At 41.4% G+C, this 18,633-nt stretch overlaps 1 protein-coding gene across 7 annotated transcripts in view; it reads right to left on the bottom strand.

The window, feature by feature from the left end:
- The window catches only part of DNAJC6 (DnaJ heat shock protein family (Hsp40) member C6), a 187,221-nt gene that overhangs the window by 16,703 nt on the left and 151,885 nt on the right, over window positions 1-18,633 (bottom strand). For all 7 annotated transcript variants that reach the window (XM_074380965.1, XM_074380964.1, XM_003921465.4 and 4 more), the window contains 9 exons: window positions 17,397-17,530; window positions 15,513-15,707; window positions 14,495-14,612; window positions 12,974-13,053; window positions 11,630-11,823; window positions 11,454-11,534; window positions 7,760-8,194; window positions 4,981-5,115; window positions 769-837 (listed from right to left, as the gene is read on the bottom strand). In XM_074380965.1, the coding sequence (XP_074237066.1) occupies window positions 769-837; window positions 4,981-5,115; window positions 7,760-8,194; window positions 11,454-11,534; window positions 11,630-11,823; window positions 12,974-13,053; window positions 14,495-14,612; window positions 15,513-15,707; window positions 17,397-17,530 (1,441 nt within the window). The remainder of the gene's footprint in view (window positions 1-768; window positions 838-4,980; window positions 5,116-7,759; window positions 8,195-11,453; window positions 11,535-11,629; window positions 11,824-12,973; window positions 13,054-14,494; window positions 14,613-15,512; window positions 15,708-17,396; window positions 17,531-18,633) is intronic.

Raw genomic sequence — 18,633 nt, 5'->3', positions numbered from 1 at the left:
AGGTTTGTTCTGGGGATCTGTTGTGCAACAAAAAGTGCATGTAGCTGATAATACTGTATTGTACACTTGGAAATTACTGGCAGGGTAAATGTTATGTTGTGGTGAGGGGGTTGCTACAATAAAAGAAGAAAGGAAACAGCAACTGCTTCAGAAAGTTGTTGTGATAAGCCCATTGTGTATGGGTCTGTTTGTGCACGTGTAAACTTGCTCAGTGTCCGGAAAGCAGTCACACAAGACAGCTCCATAAATGCCACAGTGGTCATGAGGAGAAGACCTTATTTATCACTGACAAATCCAGCCCTGAAATAAGTACTTTGTAAAGAAGGAAGAATATTCACATTTGTCAGAATCTACACTATGCCAGAAATTCTTACATAAAAGTTTTTTTACTTAAACTTACCCAATTGTGTGGGACCAAAATTATTATCCCCATTGTTCAGATAAGAAAACTGAGGCTCAGACTTGCCAAAAAGTCCAAGTTTCCAAGTGATAGAGTTTGATAATATATCCTTATCCATCTGATTCTATCGTCAAGATAGACATTCAGCAAATGAAACTTAGAAAAGTTAAATGGTGTATAATAAGCAGCACTATCATGTCATCAAGTGAATTGGGAAAAGTTCTTCCAGAATATGAATCTTTAGGAGAAAGTGACACAAATGACACAGGCAGGCCACAATACTCTGCGAGTACTCACTTCATCTTGGATAAGGATTATGCTTTTGCAATGAGCTAAATGTGTACAGAAAATAACCTGCGGACCTTCACCTGGTTTAGCATGCCAGTCCCAACCTCCAGAAACATCTGGCTGAACGTTCACAGCAGGTGTACTAGAAGCTGCAAATGGGGAGAAGAAAAAGAAAGAAAAAGAATGAGAACAAGAGAGCCCAGAACCTACTTTTCTGAGTTCACACAGGATAATGCCATTCCATCCCGGAAGCCTGCATGGCCCCCGCAACATGTCAAGAAATCCACTCCTGCTTCTGCGTTCTTGCCACACTCTGCAACCCTCCACATGTTCTGCCTTCACCTACGGTTGTTCACATAAGGCTTGACAGAAACTACCTATTATCTGTCTCTGCTCCTGCTTTGTCTCACTTCGGTTTTACCTCCATATCCACACACTTTGAGTTGTAACTGAGCCTGTGTCTGTCTCCGTTCAATTGTAAGTCCTACTTGAAGGCAAGAAAGAACTATCGTATGTGTGTGTCCCACCTCTAAACTTAACGCAGAGTCAGTGGGCAATAAGAAAAGAGGGGGAGGCCAGGCATGGTGGCTCATGCCTGTAATCCCAGTACTTTGGGAGGCTGAGGCAGGTGGATTACCTGAGGTCAGGAGTTCAAGACCAGCCTCGTCAACATGGTGAAACCCCATCTCTACTAAAAATACAAAAATTAGCTGGGCATGGTGGCACATGCCTCTAATCCCAGCTACTCAGGAGGCTGAGGCAGGAGAATTGCTTGAGCCTGGGAGACGGAGGCTGCGGTGAGCCGAGATCATGCCATTGTAATTCAGCCTGGCCAACAGAGTGAGACTCTTTCTCAAAAACAAAACAACAAAAAAAAAAAAAAAGAAAGAAAGAAAGAAAGAAAAAGAAAAGAGGAGGAAAATACCTTAAACTCAGTTTACCTTTGCTAAGCATGAACAAGTATAGAGGCAAAATCCACTTAGACTGACATTTTGTTTTCTCTGCTGTGACATGAATTGATAATGATCAGTCAAGCAGAACATGGACTGGGCAGCGGCTATATGCCATCACTAGGCTGGTTGTCAGGGACGTGTCTGTGATGCTCAAAATAAACTTAGGACAGCTTCAAAATCATTCATTCTGACCCCCCTCAAAGTTCCAGACATATAATTTAAAAGAAATATTTGGCTAAAAGGAATTTCAGGTGTACTAGAGGAGTACATGTTGGTAGTAAGTTTTTTCCACATCTATATAGGAAACACGATGCCACAAGAAAGAATTTCTTTCTGAGGCACCTCCAGGTTTTGCCCACACAAATTAATGATTAAAATGCAAATCTGAAACTGACATTGCAACTGGGATTTAAAACATACACACACACATGCACACCACCACCAGCACCAGAAGGCACCAGGATTAGCATTCCAAATTTTTTATTTAGTTGTTTTGTTTACTTAGTACCAACCGAGACATCTAGTACCTTCCCATCAAGTTAAAAAGAATAGGCCATTATCCGCAATAATAATTCTTTCTTTTTTATTTCTCCCTTCTGTTTTTCCACAGTAACCCATTCCACTGAGGTGGAAGTTAGACGGTTTTGCTAATACTTTCTATCTGGTTTCCTTCAAGCTCTGATCTTAGTCTTACATCCAACTAAGATGCAGAAGTGGGCATCAAACTTATTGCTAATCAAACCCACAAACCCTTATGACTACCTACCACATGCAAGACACCACTCCAGGGGACAGAGACTAAAAGATGCATGGCCTATCCTCAAGAAACTTAAGGTCTGTTAGAGAGACAGAAATAGATAAAGGGAAAGATAACAGAAAATTACCCAGTATTTTAGTCTCTATTTTGCCTTCTATTATAATTATTTATTTGTTCTTCTAACACTATGTCCCAAGAAATTATTCTCTTCAAAATAGATGTTCAATAAATATTTGTTGAGTCCAAAGGCAGTAATTTTTTTTTTTTAATTTTCACAAGAGATTGTCGATGCCTTGTAGAAACCTGAGGGAAGTACCCTGAGGATTTGGAGGTAGGTAATCTGACCTCACACAGCGGACTTCTGAGTGTCATCTATACTCTATCCTATATGAAGATGGTGAATTGATTCAGTTACAGTGAAATGATCATTGCTTTCCCAACAAGGAGAGGAGAAAATTATTTCCACGTACTAGCACAATACAGGCCAAAATGAGAAATGTAACCACAAAACAAAGGAGTGCTAACTGGCCTAAACTGGGTGATAAACATCATGTTCTAATCAGCTCATCAGAAACAGAAAACTGGATACAAAACTGCCAGGCTGCCAAGTATGAACACTTGCGTCCATGGGACACAAAGGGTAGTACTCTTATCAAAACAATAACTTCAAAGTGTTAAAATCAGGAAAATGTATAGCCTTACAGATACTATCACTGTGCATCAAATAAACTTTTATGGGAAAAAATGAGTTAATTCATTTTATATTTAACATTGGAAAGATAGCACCTACTATGTGCCAGTAATTCTTTTAGGCACTACAGATGCATTAGTAAACAAAACAAAATTCCCTGCCTTTGTGGAATTCATGTTCTAATGAAGAGAGAAAGAGGTGACCAAAACCAATTCAACATATAAGTAAATTATTGCGTATACTGGAAGTTATTAAGCACAACCAAAGGGTGAATGTAGAGTAGGGCAGGGAGATGAGTTGCGATTTGAAATGGAGGAATCAGAGTAGACTCCGTTGAGAAGGTGACATTTGAGTAAAGACTCGAAGGAGGTGAAGGACGTGGCCATGCAGATGCCGGGGAAGAGTACGAGACAGAGGAAACAGCTGGTGTAACAGCAAAGAGGCCAGCAGAGCTGGAATGCAGAGAGCAAAGATGGGGAGAATAGGAAATGCGGTCACTGGCACTGGGATGTGAGAGCATACAGGGCTGCACAGGCCATTTCGAGGACTTCGGTTTTCATGCTGAGTGAAATGGGGAGGCATTTTGAGCAGAGCAATGGCATGGCCTAACATTTTAAATGAGTGAGCCAAAACTGACTCTAGCCTACACTCCTGCATCTTTCCTCCCACAGGCCGTCAACATCCAATCAGGAGACTCTCTCAAGTAAGCAAGACTCAGGTGAGGGGTGAATTTCTTGTATGTTGTCCTGTGGATGCACTTCAAATAGTTTGAGATTCAAGGCTAGTTGGCAAAGAACCATAAAAGTTGCTCCTGGACTCGTTTTTTAGGCAAGTTTCAGCTTCACCAGTGTTGCAAAAGTCATCTTCCTTTTGCACGGGCATGGTTTCCCAAAGTCAGCTGATGACTGGACTGCATTCTCCAAGCAAGCTCAGATGCCTTCAACAATATGTCGCCTTCTAGGTTGTGGCCAATAATGCTCATTCAGCATCAGGAATGAGCTACAACTCTCTAGCTCAAAGCTATTTATCCCTCAGTGCAGAGCTCCAGTTTTAACCAATGCTACCTACCCGACACACTTTCGTACTTATAAATGGATGTGATGATTATTCTTTCTATATAACCTAAGTCTCTAACATAGAAATACAATTTGGGCTACATATGTAATTTTATATTTCCTAGTCCCACTTTAAAAAGTAAAAAGACACTATGGAAATTAATTTTAATAATATAGTTTATTTAACCCACTATGTTCAAAATATTATTTTAATCAATGATCAATATAAGAATATTGATGAGATGTTTTACATGCCTTTTTTGTACTAAGTTTTGAAATCTCATATGGATTTTATACTTGGAGTGCATCTCAAATCAGACTGACCACATTTCGAATCATCAACAGCCACACATAACTAGGGGCTATCATATCCCAAACTTTATTCTGTGGAATACCAATTTTGTGGACTACTAATATATTTTATTAAGACATATGTTTCCCCATTTCAGAGATTTCTCTAACCAAGATGTATCTTCCAGCCATTTCATAGTGGCAGTGTTTTTTTCTTTCTCATTGGTACGTAAAATAATGATTAAGTCCTACAATCAAGGGTCATTTATAATTCTGTCCATGTAGCTCTAATGCAAAAAAGAATACCACAGTCAAATAGGTTTTAGGAAAGCAGCGCAAAACAAAGTTAAGCAGGCTTTTGTCCTGTAGGACAGCTCAGAGCTTTTAATATGTTAATGTGAGTTGTTAATTTCAAAAACACAGATGTACTGTATGAGGAAGCTTTTACCAAAAAAGGACCCAAAGGGTGCTTTTGTATATGAGCGCCTACTGACATCTTGCAAAAAACTATGTTCCACTGAACACAATATAAAATACTTTCTTACCATGTACTGTGGGTGAAGGACTTCTTGTGGGCTGGAGGAAGGGGTCACTGGAAGTGCTGGATGTGTTCAGAAAAGAACCCAGCAAATCCTGACCTGATGGTTTGGAAGGTGCTCCAAACGGGTCAAAGGTAGCACCTAGAAAACAATGGGAAAATATATTTATTTGTCCTGTGAGTTTATTCACTAAATGTCAAAGAATTGTCACTTCCTGCAGAGCTAACAGTGGACTCCAAGAATTTCCTATCTTTGTGGATAAAGGAGTACTCTGGATTTATCTGTTGGATGAACCATAGTCAACATCATCGCTGCTACACAATGCTAATCTGTCGCCCAGCAGATGTGAGGAGAGCATTATGCCAGTGAAGTCTTAGCTGAAAACTTATTAAGCCATATATCCTACCTTGGTTCTAAGAGCAGGATTTATTTGTTAACTACTATTATCCCTTCTTACCATGCTTAGCACATTTAAAATATCAATTTATGTTAAACTAGAGACATCTCCAATATTTAAAACTGCCTAACATCACCAGACAAGAGCTCAAAATTTAGTCTTTGCAACAATGCTAATATGTAAGTATTATCCCCACTTTACAACTGAGAAGATTTTTCAATAATGTTACACAGATAATTAAGTATTAGTCCTGGGATTCAAATCCAGGTCTTTAACTCTAGACTTGGTGTTCTTTCTGCTTTCTCTTGGCGGGATAGAATATTTGCATTCTAGATCTTGGTATGCCACTAATCCAGTGGATATCCTCGGACAGGTCAATCAATATATCTAAGCCTCAATTTCATTGTCTATAATACAAGGTACAGAATTAACTGATGTCTAAGGCCCCTTCTGGCATTGGAATGCCATTATCTACCTGAAACTATGATGAATGAAATCGTGAGAGTCACTGCAGGTGCATAGTCTTAAAATGCAATCATTGAGTACTATGCTATCTTGGAAACTGTTTTCCTGACAGAGCTTTTTTTCTTTGGTGAGTTAAAACTGTATGAAAGGGCTGGCCAGGGTGGCTCACGCCTGTAATCCTAGCACTTTGGGTGGCCAAGGTTGGGGGATCACCTGAGATTGAGAGTTTGAGACCAGCCTGACCAATATGGAGAAACCCCGTCTCTACTAAAAATACAATATTAGGGGCCGGGCGCGGTGGCTCAAGCCTGTAATCCCAGCACTTTGGGAGGCCGAGGCGGGTAGGTCACGAGGTCAAGAGATGGAGACCATCCTGGTCAACATGGTGAAATCTCGTCTCTACTAAAAATACAAAAAATTAGCTGGGCATGGTGGCGCGTGCCTGTAACCCCAGCTACTCAAGAGGCTGAGGCAGGAGAATTGCCTGAACCCAGGAGGCAGAGGTTGCAGTGAGCCGAGATTGTGCCATTGCACTCCAGCCTGGACAACAAGAGTGAAACTCCGTCCCCCAAAAAAAAAAAAATACAATATTAGCCAGGCATGGTGGCACATGCCTGTAATCCCAGTTACTCAGAAGGCTGAGGCAGGAGAATCACTTGAACCCGGGAGGTAGAGGTTGCAGTGAGCCGAGATTGCGCCATTGCATTCCAGCCTAGACAAGAGCAAAACTCCATCTCAAAACAACAACAACAACAATAACAACAACAACAACAAGCCGTATAGACAGAAGTACAGAGGAAATAGCCTTGGCATGGGATTCAAGACACGTGAATTCAATCCCAGCTCCAGCAATAGCTAACGTCGGAGCTTGAGTCTCAACACCAATACTCTGTGATTCTGAGACCCACACTCATGAAGGAAGCCTCCAGCTGAACCACCACAGGTCAAGACCAGTCCAGAGCCTTCTGTGAAGGATACGCTTGGGGGAAAAAAGTTCTTACTGGATACTATAGGCCAGAAGAGTTGAGACATTTCTCTTTACCCTTCCTAATGTGAAGTCATCTTGGGTAATGGTGATAGTACCAAGGGGCAGCTGATTTGAGTTGGTTCTTCAGAAGCTGTACTGGATCTCTGCTTACCCAACTACACTGTCTTACAAATGTCAGAAAATCCTAGATGACCTGTAGTAGAAGGGTTGAGTCTCTGGCATTGAAACAATGAAACTAACAGAGCCCCAAGGAGCTCAAACTCCTTACCTAGTACCAACTGCTCTGTTCTAGGAAGCTGTGCTTCTGGCATGAGTCACTTAAACGTATTTTCAAAGAACCAAACCCTTCTCTGGATAGCCAAAGTATATCTGGAAAACTATAACTTCAGGAAGGCATTATAGGAAAACAGAGGGAAAGCTCTAGAGTCAAATGGCCTAGGTTTGGACACTGGCCTCGTCAATTACTAGTCATATAAATGTATAAACCGATTTAACTCTATGCTTCCACTTCCTCAACTATAAAATGGGGATAAGAATGGTACTTATTTATTGGGATTCTATGAGAATTATTCATGTTTAGTATTAAATTCCAAAATAGTAAATACTCCACAAATATTAGCTATGTTTCTCAATAATAATTCATCAATCAATATGTTTAAGCAGACATAACTAATGCAGCTCAGGGATTGAGGTCCTAAACAAAGAAAATCAGAAGTAAGAGTGTGAAGCTCAAACATCTACTCTTACACTACCTTAGTGTGCTACCAAAATGCTATTTTCTCTTATGCTCTCTATTTAAATAAAGATACAGACATCTAAAGGACTTTCCGTGAAATCAAAAAAGTCTAGCTTATTAGGAAAGTTCAATTCTACCTCTTTGACCCAAAGGTTGCAGTTTGAATTTGAGAGGCTCACTGCAACACAGAAAAAATTACCTTCTCCCACTCTCAGGGTTGGAGATGCGGAGGTGGAGGCGGCAGAGCGCCGTGGTGTTGACTGCGTGGATGCAGGTCCGCTAGGATGAAACACGTCTTCCATTCCTGACTGTCCAGCCTGGGTGGGACCAGCTGCACCTCCACCCCCAAACAGGTCACTCAGTAGTTCAGAATTGGTGGGAGGAGCCGCCGGCGGGGAGAAGCTGTTACTCACTGCAGACCCTTCCAGGCCCAAAAGGTCCACATCCTCAGGGGGTGGAGGGGCTGCTGGCTCCTGCTGCTTTTTGCTGGGCTTCTTGACTCCATGAGGCCTGTCACCATTGGCATTGCCATGCGGACTGGAAAGGGTCAGAAGTTCGTCGTCTGATTGCTCACTTTCCTGATTCACTAGGGCAGCGTGGTCCTCCTCACAGAATGACTTCTCTGATTTCTGATCTAAGGAAGGCCAGTATTAAGAGGTTAGTTGTTGACCACACCATTGTTGGGTTTTGTTGTAACATAAGTATATAATTCCAGAAAGAAAGATTCTGCCCTGAGCAAACAGGGCCTTCAGACCCTTACCAGTGGAAGACTTGATGTATTTCACTTGATGTATTTAGCTACCACTTATTGAGCATCTGAGAGACAGTAGAGTGCTGGGGTGTGACATGGTTAAAGCCCCATAAACTGCATACCTCGACCATACCTCAGTTTTCTGTTGAAACTGCTCTCTGTAACCCTAATGTGATAGGCAAGCAGTCCAAACGCACACCATCTTGGCCCCTGCGACTTGTAATAAGTAACTAAGTCCTGTAATTTCCACCTACCCAGACAATATATAAACTAACGCTTATCTTGACTTCCGTAAACCACTTAAGTAACAATCGGAATGTCTAAAGTCCACTGGCCCTCAGAATGTCCGAAGCCCCTCAACCTCACCCCTACCCAAGAGGTGGTTTACGGGTATAAAAGGTCTTGACACCCTCCTTTCAGGGCCACGGGTTGGAGAGATGTGAGTCCTCCGTGGCTGCCAGCAATAAAGACCCTGCAATTTGGCATACTTTTGTCTTGGTGTTGATTTTCCATGCTCGCTCTGGTACAACAGGGGTAAGGAGCAGGAACTCTGGAGCCAGACAGCCAAGAACTGAATCTCACTGGCTCTGTGACACTGGGCAAGTTACTTTATTTCTCTGTGCCTTGGTTTCCTCCTTAGCAAAGTGGGGATAAATTATACCTAACGGCCAAGTGTGGTGGCTCATGCCTGTAACCCAACACTTTGGGAGGTTGAGACAGGATTACTTGAGGTCAGAAGTTCTAGATCAGCTTAGCCAACATGGTGAAACCCCGTCTCTATTAATAATACAAAAATTAGCTGTACGTGTGGCATGTGCCTATAATCCCAGCTACTCGGGAGGCTGAGGCACCAGAATCACTTGGACCCGGGAGGCAGAGGTTGTAGTGAGCCAAGATCATGCCACTGCATTCCAGCCTGGCCTACAGAGCAAAACTGTGTCTAAATAAATAAATAGTACCTAAGTCACAGGCTACTGTGAGAAATACATGAGACAATGTTATAAATCACTCCAATCAACAGTAAGTAGTACCTACATGTTGATGTTTTTTTCAGGCACTATGCTAGGTGCTTTGGGGTGGCGGGTCCAAACCATTATCTGCTAGTCCTTTGCTGACACTTCGCACTGTCTTTACTTCTCCATGTGTCCTTTACCCAAAAGCAAATCCTTTCTCCAACAGTCTGGAGCAGAAGTGAACCTCACATTTAAAAAGCAAAAAGAAGGGCTCTGCTTTGAATGATCCTTATACCAGCCTGAAAGGGGTACTTTCAGCACAAAATGAGCAGAAGGAAAGAGGCCTCCTCTGGGGAAGAAGTGACTTTCCCAGCCCTCCCTGAGACAGATCTTTCTACAAAAATTTGTTATTTAACGCCAGATAGACCCACATTCCAAATCAAGTACAGATCCACATCCTTTCTTCCCAATTCTAAACGGCAAAAAGCTAAGAAAAGGGAAAGGCTTTCCTAAGTTTGACATGAATTCATTTGGTGGAACCTGATGGGAATGAATGTGAAGATACTTACAGTCCTCATTTATCTCATTAGGGCTATTACTTATATGTTCTACTGCAGAAATGTTAATATGTGTGAGTATAGGTGATTGTCTGAGATATCACTTGGGATGTTGAGTTACATACAGTTTAGGCACCATATCTCCCTTCTAAAATCCAAAAACTTCTGCATTCCTAAACATACCTGGCTCTGAGAGGTTCAGACAAGAGAGTGAGCATCTATGCTAAAACCTATGTCAGAGCCTACAGGAATTATCTCTGAATTATTTACTAAAATGACAGTGGAAAGCTAAGAGTGAAGTTTTATTAAAAGCCCTCACTGTGAGGAAAATAAGAGGTAAGAAAAACCAATAGGGGATGAGGAATCTACATACTGTTCAGACACCACTGGGTTTTCCAAATTTAAGGAGTTTGCTAGTTCCATTTCTCAAAAGAAAATTCTGAAAGTAAGTCTTTCAATTCAAAGGAATTTTATGAACAGCTTTTCCATCAAACTGAAACCTGCAGGCAATGGGAATTCTGTCTTACATTCACACAGCAGAGGAAGGTCAATCAAGAGAATTTCAGATAGACCATCACCACAGCCAGTTCCCCACCCCTTTCATACCCAATCCCTGACTACTCATGTCTACAATGAATCTCACAGTTAACCTCAGCCAGCTCTAAAGCAAGGATGGCCAATGGGTATTGATTAGGATGCCAATGTCAGGCTACTGCTGGCTGCAGTTGGAAGAGTTATATTGAGAAGGATTCTGAAAATACCTCCAGGTTTGAGAGAAAAGAACACAGTGATCGAGCCTCGATTTCTGGTATGGTTGTTAAAGCAAGAGCAGAGATATATAGGCCAAGTGTTTGCTTTCTCTGCAGCAGGGTAAGCTCAGTCCTGCCCTGCTGGTGGTTATGGCTCCCTGGGGGAAATGCTGATTTCATATTTTTATAATACTTAGTTGAGAGCAGAAGATAGAATCCTGTGTGTATCTCATTACAGAGGCAGCAGTCTAAAGGGAGATCATAAAAAACATCACACTCATTTGTCAGTCCAGGAAAGATGTGGCCCAAAACACAGCACAGATAGAGAAGGTAAAATTCATCTTAAAATAGCCTTTTGCATCACTCTAAGAGACTCTATTGAGTTGAAAGTAGGGAAGTTGCCTGATTTGAAAGGGAATGAATTGGAAGTATGTAAACTTGAATTATGTCTTTTTTTAAAAACATTTTTTAATTAAAAAAGTTTTTTTTAGAAATGGGAGTCTTGCTCTGTCACCCAGAATGCAGTGCAGTGGTGCAATCATAACTCATTGCAACCTTGAACTCCTGGGGTAAAACAGTCTTCCTGCCTCAGCCTCTGAGGTAGTTAGGACTACAGGCATGTGCCACCACTCCCACCTAATTTTTAAATTTTTTGGTAGAGATAGGATCTTGCTTTATTGCCCGGGCAGGTCTTGAACTCCTGGCCTCAAGCAATCCTCTTGTGTTAGCCTCCCAAAGTGCTGGGCTTACAGGTGGGAGTCCCTGTACCTGATTTGAATGACCTCTAAGTGCTACTTTACTTTAGTCTGCTTTTAGGGCCAACATCTTTACAGAAGAAATACTTAATCTTCAAACGATATAACTTAAAGAAACACTTGTATACCTTGCCAACAGAGAGAGGCAAAGAAACCGCTTTGTCCGTAATGCCTGGGGTTGTCTGGAGGGATGTCTATTGGAGCCTGCCCTGCAAGACAAAAGACCATGCAGCATCAATGAGACCCAGGAAATAATAACAAGGAGGCTTCATCTTGAAAAACAAAACCACCAGGTGACTCATACCTCCTAAGGCCAGCGTATCTTGATGTTCCTGGTGAGAAGAGAAGAGGATGCTGGGATTGACATCTTTCGTGCAGTAATGTTCCCATGGTGGAGTTAAGTCTATTACTTTGTCATGGGGCTGTAGTTCTACATCCAGTGTCACCTGAAATAGCTGAGGATATTTTTCTGGCACATCACATGCATCTAACTCAGGCCTAAATAAAGATTTAAAAAGATAAAATCGGTGAAAAACAATGGAACCAGTATGATGTTCGGCACAGAAGTCATCTTTGGTTGACTCTTAGGATAAATCTAAGACTCATGTCTAAGAAAGACTCAAGCATAACCAGATAAATTACTTTACTTTTCTGAACTTCAGTTTCCTAATCTAGAGAAAAGGGAAGAATAATGCCTGCTCAACAAATCTGGATGCTACTGCATGTAAAAGCATTCTGGAAAGCATGGCTGATATGACTGGCCAGTATTCACTGATGCAGCAAAATCCGTTATTAAAATAGTACAATAAGCCCACAGCCACTGTCCTGAGACCTTGAATGTCCTATCCTGTCCCCAGCAACTCCACTCTGGCTTTAGCCGCCTCCACACCTGAGTTCACCTAGACCGCACTATGAGATAGGTTCATGTCAGTGCAGAGAGGTCCTCCAGAAGCCTGCTCTAGTGCTATGGCAGGGCATCTATTCTGATGCGTCATTGCTGATGCCATACCACTGATTAAACTGCCATCCCCACTGGAAAACACAAGGGGATACACAGATGCAAAGGATCAAAAGTAATGATACTTTGTCCCACTTTGTTTACCTTTATTCCCTCACATAGAATTTTAGACCTTTCTATTTGAAGTCTTTGATCCCTTTGTACTTCTGAAGAGAAATCATACCCAACTGAAAGCTTTAGAATGCCCACCCCTCTCTGTGCTACAGAGCAACATTCAGTGGTCTAGCAGCACAGGATTCCGGGGGATGCTACAGCCTAGTGCTACTGAGCCTCTGCACTTCATAGCCACTCTGATTCAAACAGAATTTTGGGGCCGGGCACGGTGACTCACACCTGTAATCCCGGCACTTTGGAAGGCCGAGACAGGTGGATTACCTGAAGTCAGGAGTTCAAGACCAGCCTGACCAACATGGAGAAACCTCATCTCTACTAAATACACAAAATTCGCCAGGCATGGTGGTGCATGCCGGTAATCCCCGCTGCTCGGGAGGCTGAGTCTGGAAAATCACTTGAACCTGGGAGGCGGACGTTGTGATGAGCCGAGATTGCTCCATTGCACTCCAGACTGGGCAACAAGAGCGAAACTCCATCTCAAAAAACAAACAGACCTTTGGCCCAAGCAGTACTTACTTGGTGAACTTTAAAACTGTTGTGTCCAGTGGTATGAATCCAGTGTGAAACTGAAGCTGGAATATCTGCGTGTTGGTCACCTAAAAATACATGAGCAAAGCACATTCCAATCAATCAGTGAAAAGGGAATCTGATCAAAAGATTAGATTTTGGGGGAACCATGTACCTGTGACTGTTTCAATATCTGAATTTGTGTTTACTACAGATATTAAATGACCCTCCCCACTTAGAAAGACTCGGCTTCATTTCCAGCCTCTCCTCTCCTTGAACTCTGCCTTGGCAAACCATTTTCTCATCTGCTAAGTACTATGTTCTTGCACACAGGAATACTTTGACTCACTGCATTCTTTCTACCCAGGATGCCCAGTTCCAACCCAATGAACTCATCCTTCAGGGCCTGTCTTAAAAGTTTGTATTCTCTCTGTAGCCTTTCTAGGCCACTGCTGGCTAAAACAAACTGCTCCCATTATAACACCTCATTCTCCCTATATATGGTATCATGTATATTTGCACTTGTACGGATTTCCCTTGAAAAAGTGATTCCCTTTAAAGGCAGAGATATAGTCTTACTCTTGTCAATCCTAAAAACCTCAGCAATGGCTGGCACAAAGCACTCAGTCAATATGTAACGAATCAAAACACAGTTACTTGCAACATTATTTCTAATAGCCAAAACACAGCAATATCCCAAATGTTCGCCAACTAATGAAGAGATTAATAAATTGTGACATTACAATGGAATAATATTTGGCTATATAAAACAATGAAGTACTGACACAGGCTGTAACATGATGAGCTTCAAAAACATTATGTGAGAGAAGTAAGCCACAGAAGGCCACATATTGTATGATTTCATTATATAAAATGTCCCGAATAGACAAGCCCATAGAGACAGAAAGTAGATCAGTGGTTGCCAGGAGATGGAGGGGAGGGAATAGGCAGTGACTGCTAGTAGGTACAGGGTATCTTTTGTGGGTGATGAAAATGTTCTGGAATAAGATAGTGGTAATCTTTGCACAACCTTTGGAATATACTAAAAACAACTGCATTGTATACTTTAAAAGGGTGACTTCTGGGTGACAGAGCAAGACTACATCTCAAATAATAAAGACAATAAAAGGGTGATTTTTATGTTATGTGGGTTTATCTCAATATTTAAAAATTGAAAAAATACAATTCCTTGATCCTACATCCTCAGTAGAAATCTCTTCCCTTACACTGATCCAAATGGGGCACTCTAAGAAAAGCACAGGCTTCTAAAGAGCATGCTTTGCTAAAAGTTCCGGGGCTGCCACCCTCTGGCACAGACATCACGCCAAGGACTTTGGGAAGTCAGAGCCTCTCTGAGTCTCCATTCCTCCCCTGTAAGACGAAGGAGATGAGCTAAGCCATCTTTAAAGGTTCTTTCTCATTCTAAAACCACAAGTCACTCAAGCCTAAAGTGATGTGGAGAAAAGATTCAGAAATACTCCTGTTGAAGACTCAGATGAGCTTATGCCATGATTCTTCCTAAAACCATACCTTAGCCTGCAGCCGGCTCCCAATGGTTGACCTCAAGTGATACATGGAAACGACCACGTCTCCTTGCACAGTGATGTTCAAGGGAATGAAGATTTTCCCATCTTGGACACGATATTCTCTTTAAACATAGACCAAAATATACATTGAAAGAGAGTCCAATCTGGTACAATCACACAGAAACAGGTATAGTCTTCTGTGGCTCTGGCCCAGGGGCCCGTTTGCCCAGGCCTGGCCCCAGAAACTATTTCCTATCTTGAGCAAAAACAGGAGTGCAGCCAGTGCCAACTAGTTGTGCAGTGGAATGGTGCTGGTCTGATGCCAGGCCCCCTCTCTCCATCCCATCTGGACTGCAACTGCCCGTGTCTGCTTTGCAGATCTCATTTTCCTCAAACGCATCTAGCCCCGGTCTATCTGCCTTTTCTTCACTTTAAATTAATAGTTAAAGCAGATATAAAGGGAACAAGTAATCCATTGGCAATCAGGATGCAAACAGAAATGTCATGCTCTGCAAAAGTCTTGGATGCCAATCCTCAAATTCAATCTATTCCAAACTAATTTCATTTTATGTTACCACCCACTTTCTTCTCTCCACATCCCCTATGACCACCCACTGGCACCTGCTCTTTATTATGGATTCTATAACTTCTTTAATTGAATCACCATCTACCTAGTTGCTCACTTAGAAACCTCATTCATCATTACCCTTACCTAATCCCATCAAGGGCATCACCTTCTTCAATGACCAGGTATCCTGTGTTCCCCTCCACTGTCTTAATCCTCTATATAGCTCATACTAGTCCCTTAGCCTATATCACTATCACCATTTTATTTGAAAAAGGGCCATGGCATCCCTTGATTTACTTGTACTTTTCTATGCTTACCGCTGACCTTGAACATTTTTTATATATCATCTATTTCACAATGATAGTATTGCAGGAAGAATATGATTCAACTCATTCCTGCTCATTTACACAAGAATTGAGAAGTACACAGGAAGAAGTAAACTATCGTGACTTACTTCATTCGTTCAAAATCTGTGCAAGTTGAATATATTTTGGTTTCTCCAATGAGTACATCACAGTAAGGGCGACATCCATTCCTCTGTTTGTTGAAAAAGGGTATTGGACTGACAGTGATCGACTTAATTGTGAGAGGCTTGAAGTGAGGGCGGTAGGGCTTGTCTGCTAGTAGGTCACACATATAGCCCAGGTATCTGAAACAGGAGATTGGCACTCTGTTGGGCCCCATCAAACCAGAAGAAGCAAGCAATCTTCGCTATGAAGTTTCTTCTTGCAAATTATTGTTACAATAAAAACTTATTCTATTAATTTCCTAAACATTAACTAGCAAAAGATAATGCAACCAGTAATTTAGGAAAGATTTTATCTACTGAGATTGTTATCTACTTTCGCAGTGAACTGATAATGAGGCATTTATTAAATCAAAAAGCTTATGGGATTTTTATAGTATTTCAATATTTGAACATATGTTCCTATTTTATCTAGCAGATCCAATTTATCAGCTAAAATTTGGCTTTGGATAAATTTTAGAATTTTAACATCAGAAGCACTTTTAATCCAAAAAATTAAGGAGGTGCAATTTTTTAAAAAAATGAAGAAATGGTGATTAAAAGAAAGAAAAATGAATAGTATCCAAAAAGTGTTCTATTTTTTAATCCATTTTTCAGATTATCTTTTGTAATCTATTTTATTTCTATGTCAGAGTCAAAAGAAAAAATGAATTTTAAAACTCTTTATTCCCTGTGTATTTTTGCATTTCCCTTTGTTAATCATGTTCCCCACAGGAGAATCACTAGTGATAAGTATAACCAGCTACTGCTGTTTTTCAATAAAGACCTGTATAATAAAACAAAAAGGGACTGGCATTAGAGCTCTGGATCAGGAACGTTGTTCTGGCTATATCCATTGGGTATTAGACCTGAGGCAAATCACAAGCTGTCTTGAGTCCCAGTTTCCTTACCTGTAAAATGAGGGAAGTTGGACATAAGTATTCTTTAAAGTTTGCTTCTAATTTTTTTTTTTGAGACAGAGTTTCACTCTTGTTACCCAGGCTGGAGTGCAATGGCGTGATCTCGGCTCACTGCAACCTCTGCCTCCCAGGTTCAGGCAATTCTCCTGCCTCAGCCTCCTGAGTAGCTGGGATTACAGGCACGTGCCACCATGCCCAGCTAATTTTTTTGTATTTTTTTTTTTTTTAGTAGTGACGGAGTTTCACCATGTTGACCAGGATGGTCTCAATCTCTTGACCTCGTGATCCACCCACCTCGGCCTCCCAAAGTGCTGGGATTACAGGCTTGAGCCACCGTGCCTGGCCTGCTTCTAATTTTAAAATCATATATTTTCATATGGGGGCTTACAAACTGAATGACAATCTAATATCCTAATCTAATTCTGTTTTTCTGTAGTTCAGGATAATGCCAGATTGATGTGGTTTGGCTGTGTCCTTACCCAAATCTCGTCTTAAATTGTAGCTACCATAATCCCCACATGTTGTGGCAGGGACATGGTAGGAGGTAATTGAATCATGGGGGGTGGGTTTTGCCCATGTTGTTCTCATGATAGTGAATAAGTCTCATGAGATCTGATGGTTTTATAAAGGGTAGTTCCCCTGCACACACTCTCTTGCCTGCCACCATGTAAGACATGCCTTCGCTCCTCCTTCATCTTCCGCCATGATTGTGAGGCATCCCCAGCCACGTGGAACTGTGAATCCATTAAACCTCTTTTCTTTATAAGTTACCTAGTCTCAGGTATTTCTTCATAACAATATGGAAATGGACTAACACAGAGATAAAGTAAAATAAACGTGCGAAAGCATTTATAACAGTACATGATACCAATTAGACAACATCTGTGCCTACCTTGCATCTAGCTTACTTTACCTTCTGTGAGATGGTGAAAGTCCAATTCCTGGTCGCTTTGCATATAGCAATCGAATGGCTGGACCAGGGGTAGAGTAAAGATTACAGAAAATGAACATAGCACCAACCAGAATTGATGATGCCGCCCGTCCATCCTGTCAAAGAAAATGCATAAACTCATGAACATGATCAAATCAGCTATTCTCCCTTGAGAATGGCAATGGCAGTATTTGCAATTAAGAGAGAGAGAGGAGAGATCCTCTTAACTGGAGGTGGTTTTCATTTTTAAAATATTCACTTGAAAACCAAAATCTGCCTCAGCTTTTTAAATCAAAAAGCAGCAAGGAAAGACTTATCCTTAGGATAAAATTGACTCTAATCTGAGAAGCAAAATAAATTTGATTTGTATATCTTTACTGAAAAATAATATAATCTTTAAAGTAACTTTGGACTTGGCATCAGAATTATTGGCTGAAGTCTCTTGATTTAGGACTGGAAGTAAAGAGCTCACAGGTTAGGCAAATGCTGCTTGTTGGATATGGAACATACGTATTGCATGCAAAGTATGTTCCTAGATTCAAATAAAATGAAGAAGCTTCACTAGATTCAACTTCATTCAATGTAGAAATAAATCAGTTATGGACTGAATCTCTGTATGCCCTCGGAATTCATATGTTGAAATCCTAGCCCCAATGTGATGGAATTAGGAGGTGGGGCTTCGGGGAGGTAGTTAAGTAGGGAGAGTGGAGTTGTCACAAATGGGATTCGTGCCCTTATAAGAAGAAACAAAAGAGCTTGCTGTCATCTGCCTCTGCTCTTGGCCATGTGAAGGTACAAGAAGACAGCCATCTGCCACTCCAGAAGCAGGCCCTCACCAGACATTAGAAGTACAGGCACCTCGTCTGGGCATAGTCGCTCATGTCTGTAATCCCAGTACTTTGGGAGGCCAAGGCGGGCAGATTGCCTGAGCTCAGGAGGTTGAGACCAGCCTAGGCAACATCACAAAACCCCATCTCTTAAAAAATTAAAAACGAAAGAAAAAGAACTACAGTCACCCTGATCTTGGACTTTCCAGCCTTCAGAACTACGTTTCTGTTGTTTAAGCCACCCAGTCTATGGTATATTTGTTAACACAGCTCAAGCTAATTAAAACAAAATTCAGTAACATCCCTGACAGATGGTGACCTAGCCTCTTCTAGAACACTTTAAGTGACAGGGAGATTACTGCTACTTGAAGTGGCCCATTCTAGTTTACAGA

Source organism: Saimiri boliviensis, chromosome 11 (assembly GCF_048565385.1).
Source record: "Saimiri boliviensis isolate mSaiBol1 chromosome 11, mSaiBol1.pri, whole genome shotgun sequence".
In the NCBI taxonomy this organism is placed as follows: domain Eukaryota; kingdom Metazoa; phylum Chordata; class Mammalia; order Primates; family Cebidae; genus Saimiri; species Saimiri boliviensis.
The sequence above is the reverse complement of the archived record's forward strand: the minus strand, read 5'-3'. Positions and strand labels throughout refer to the sequence as shown.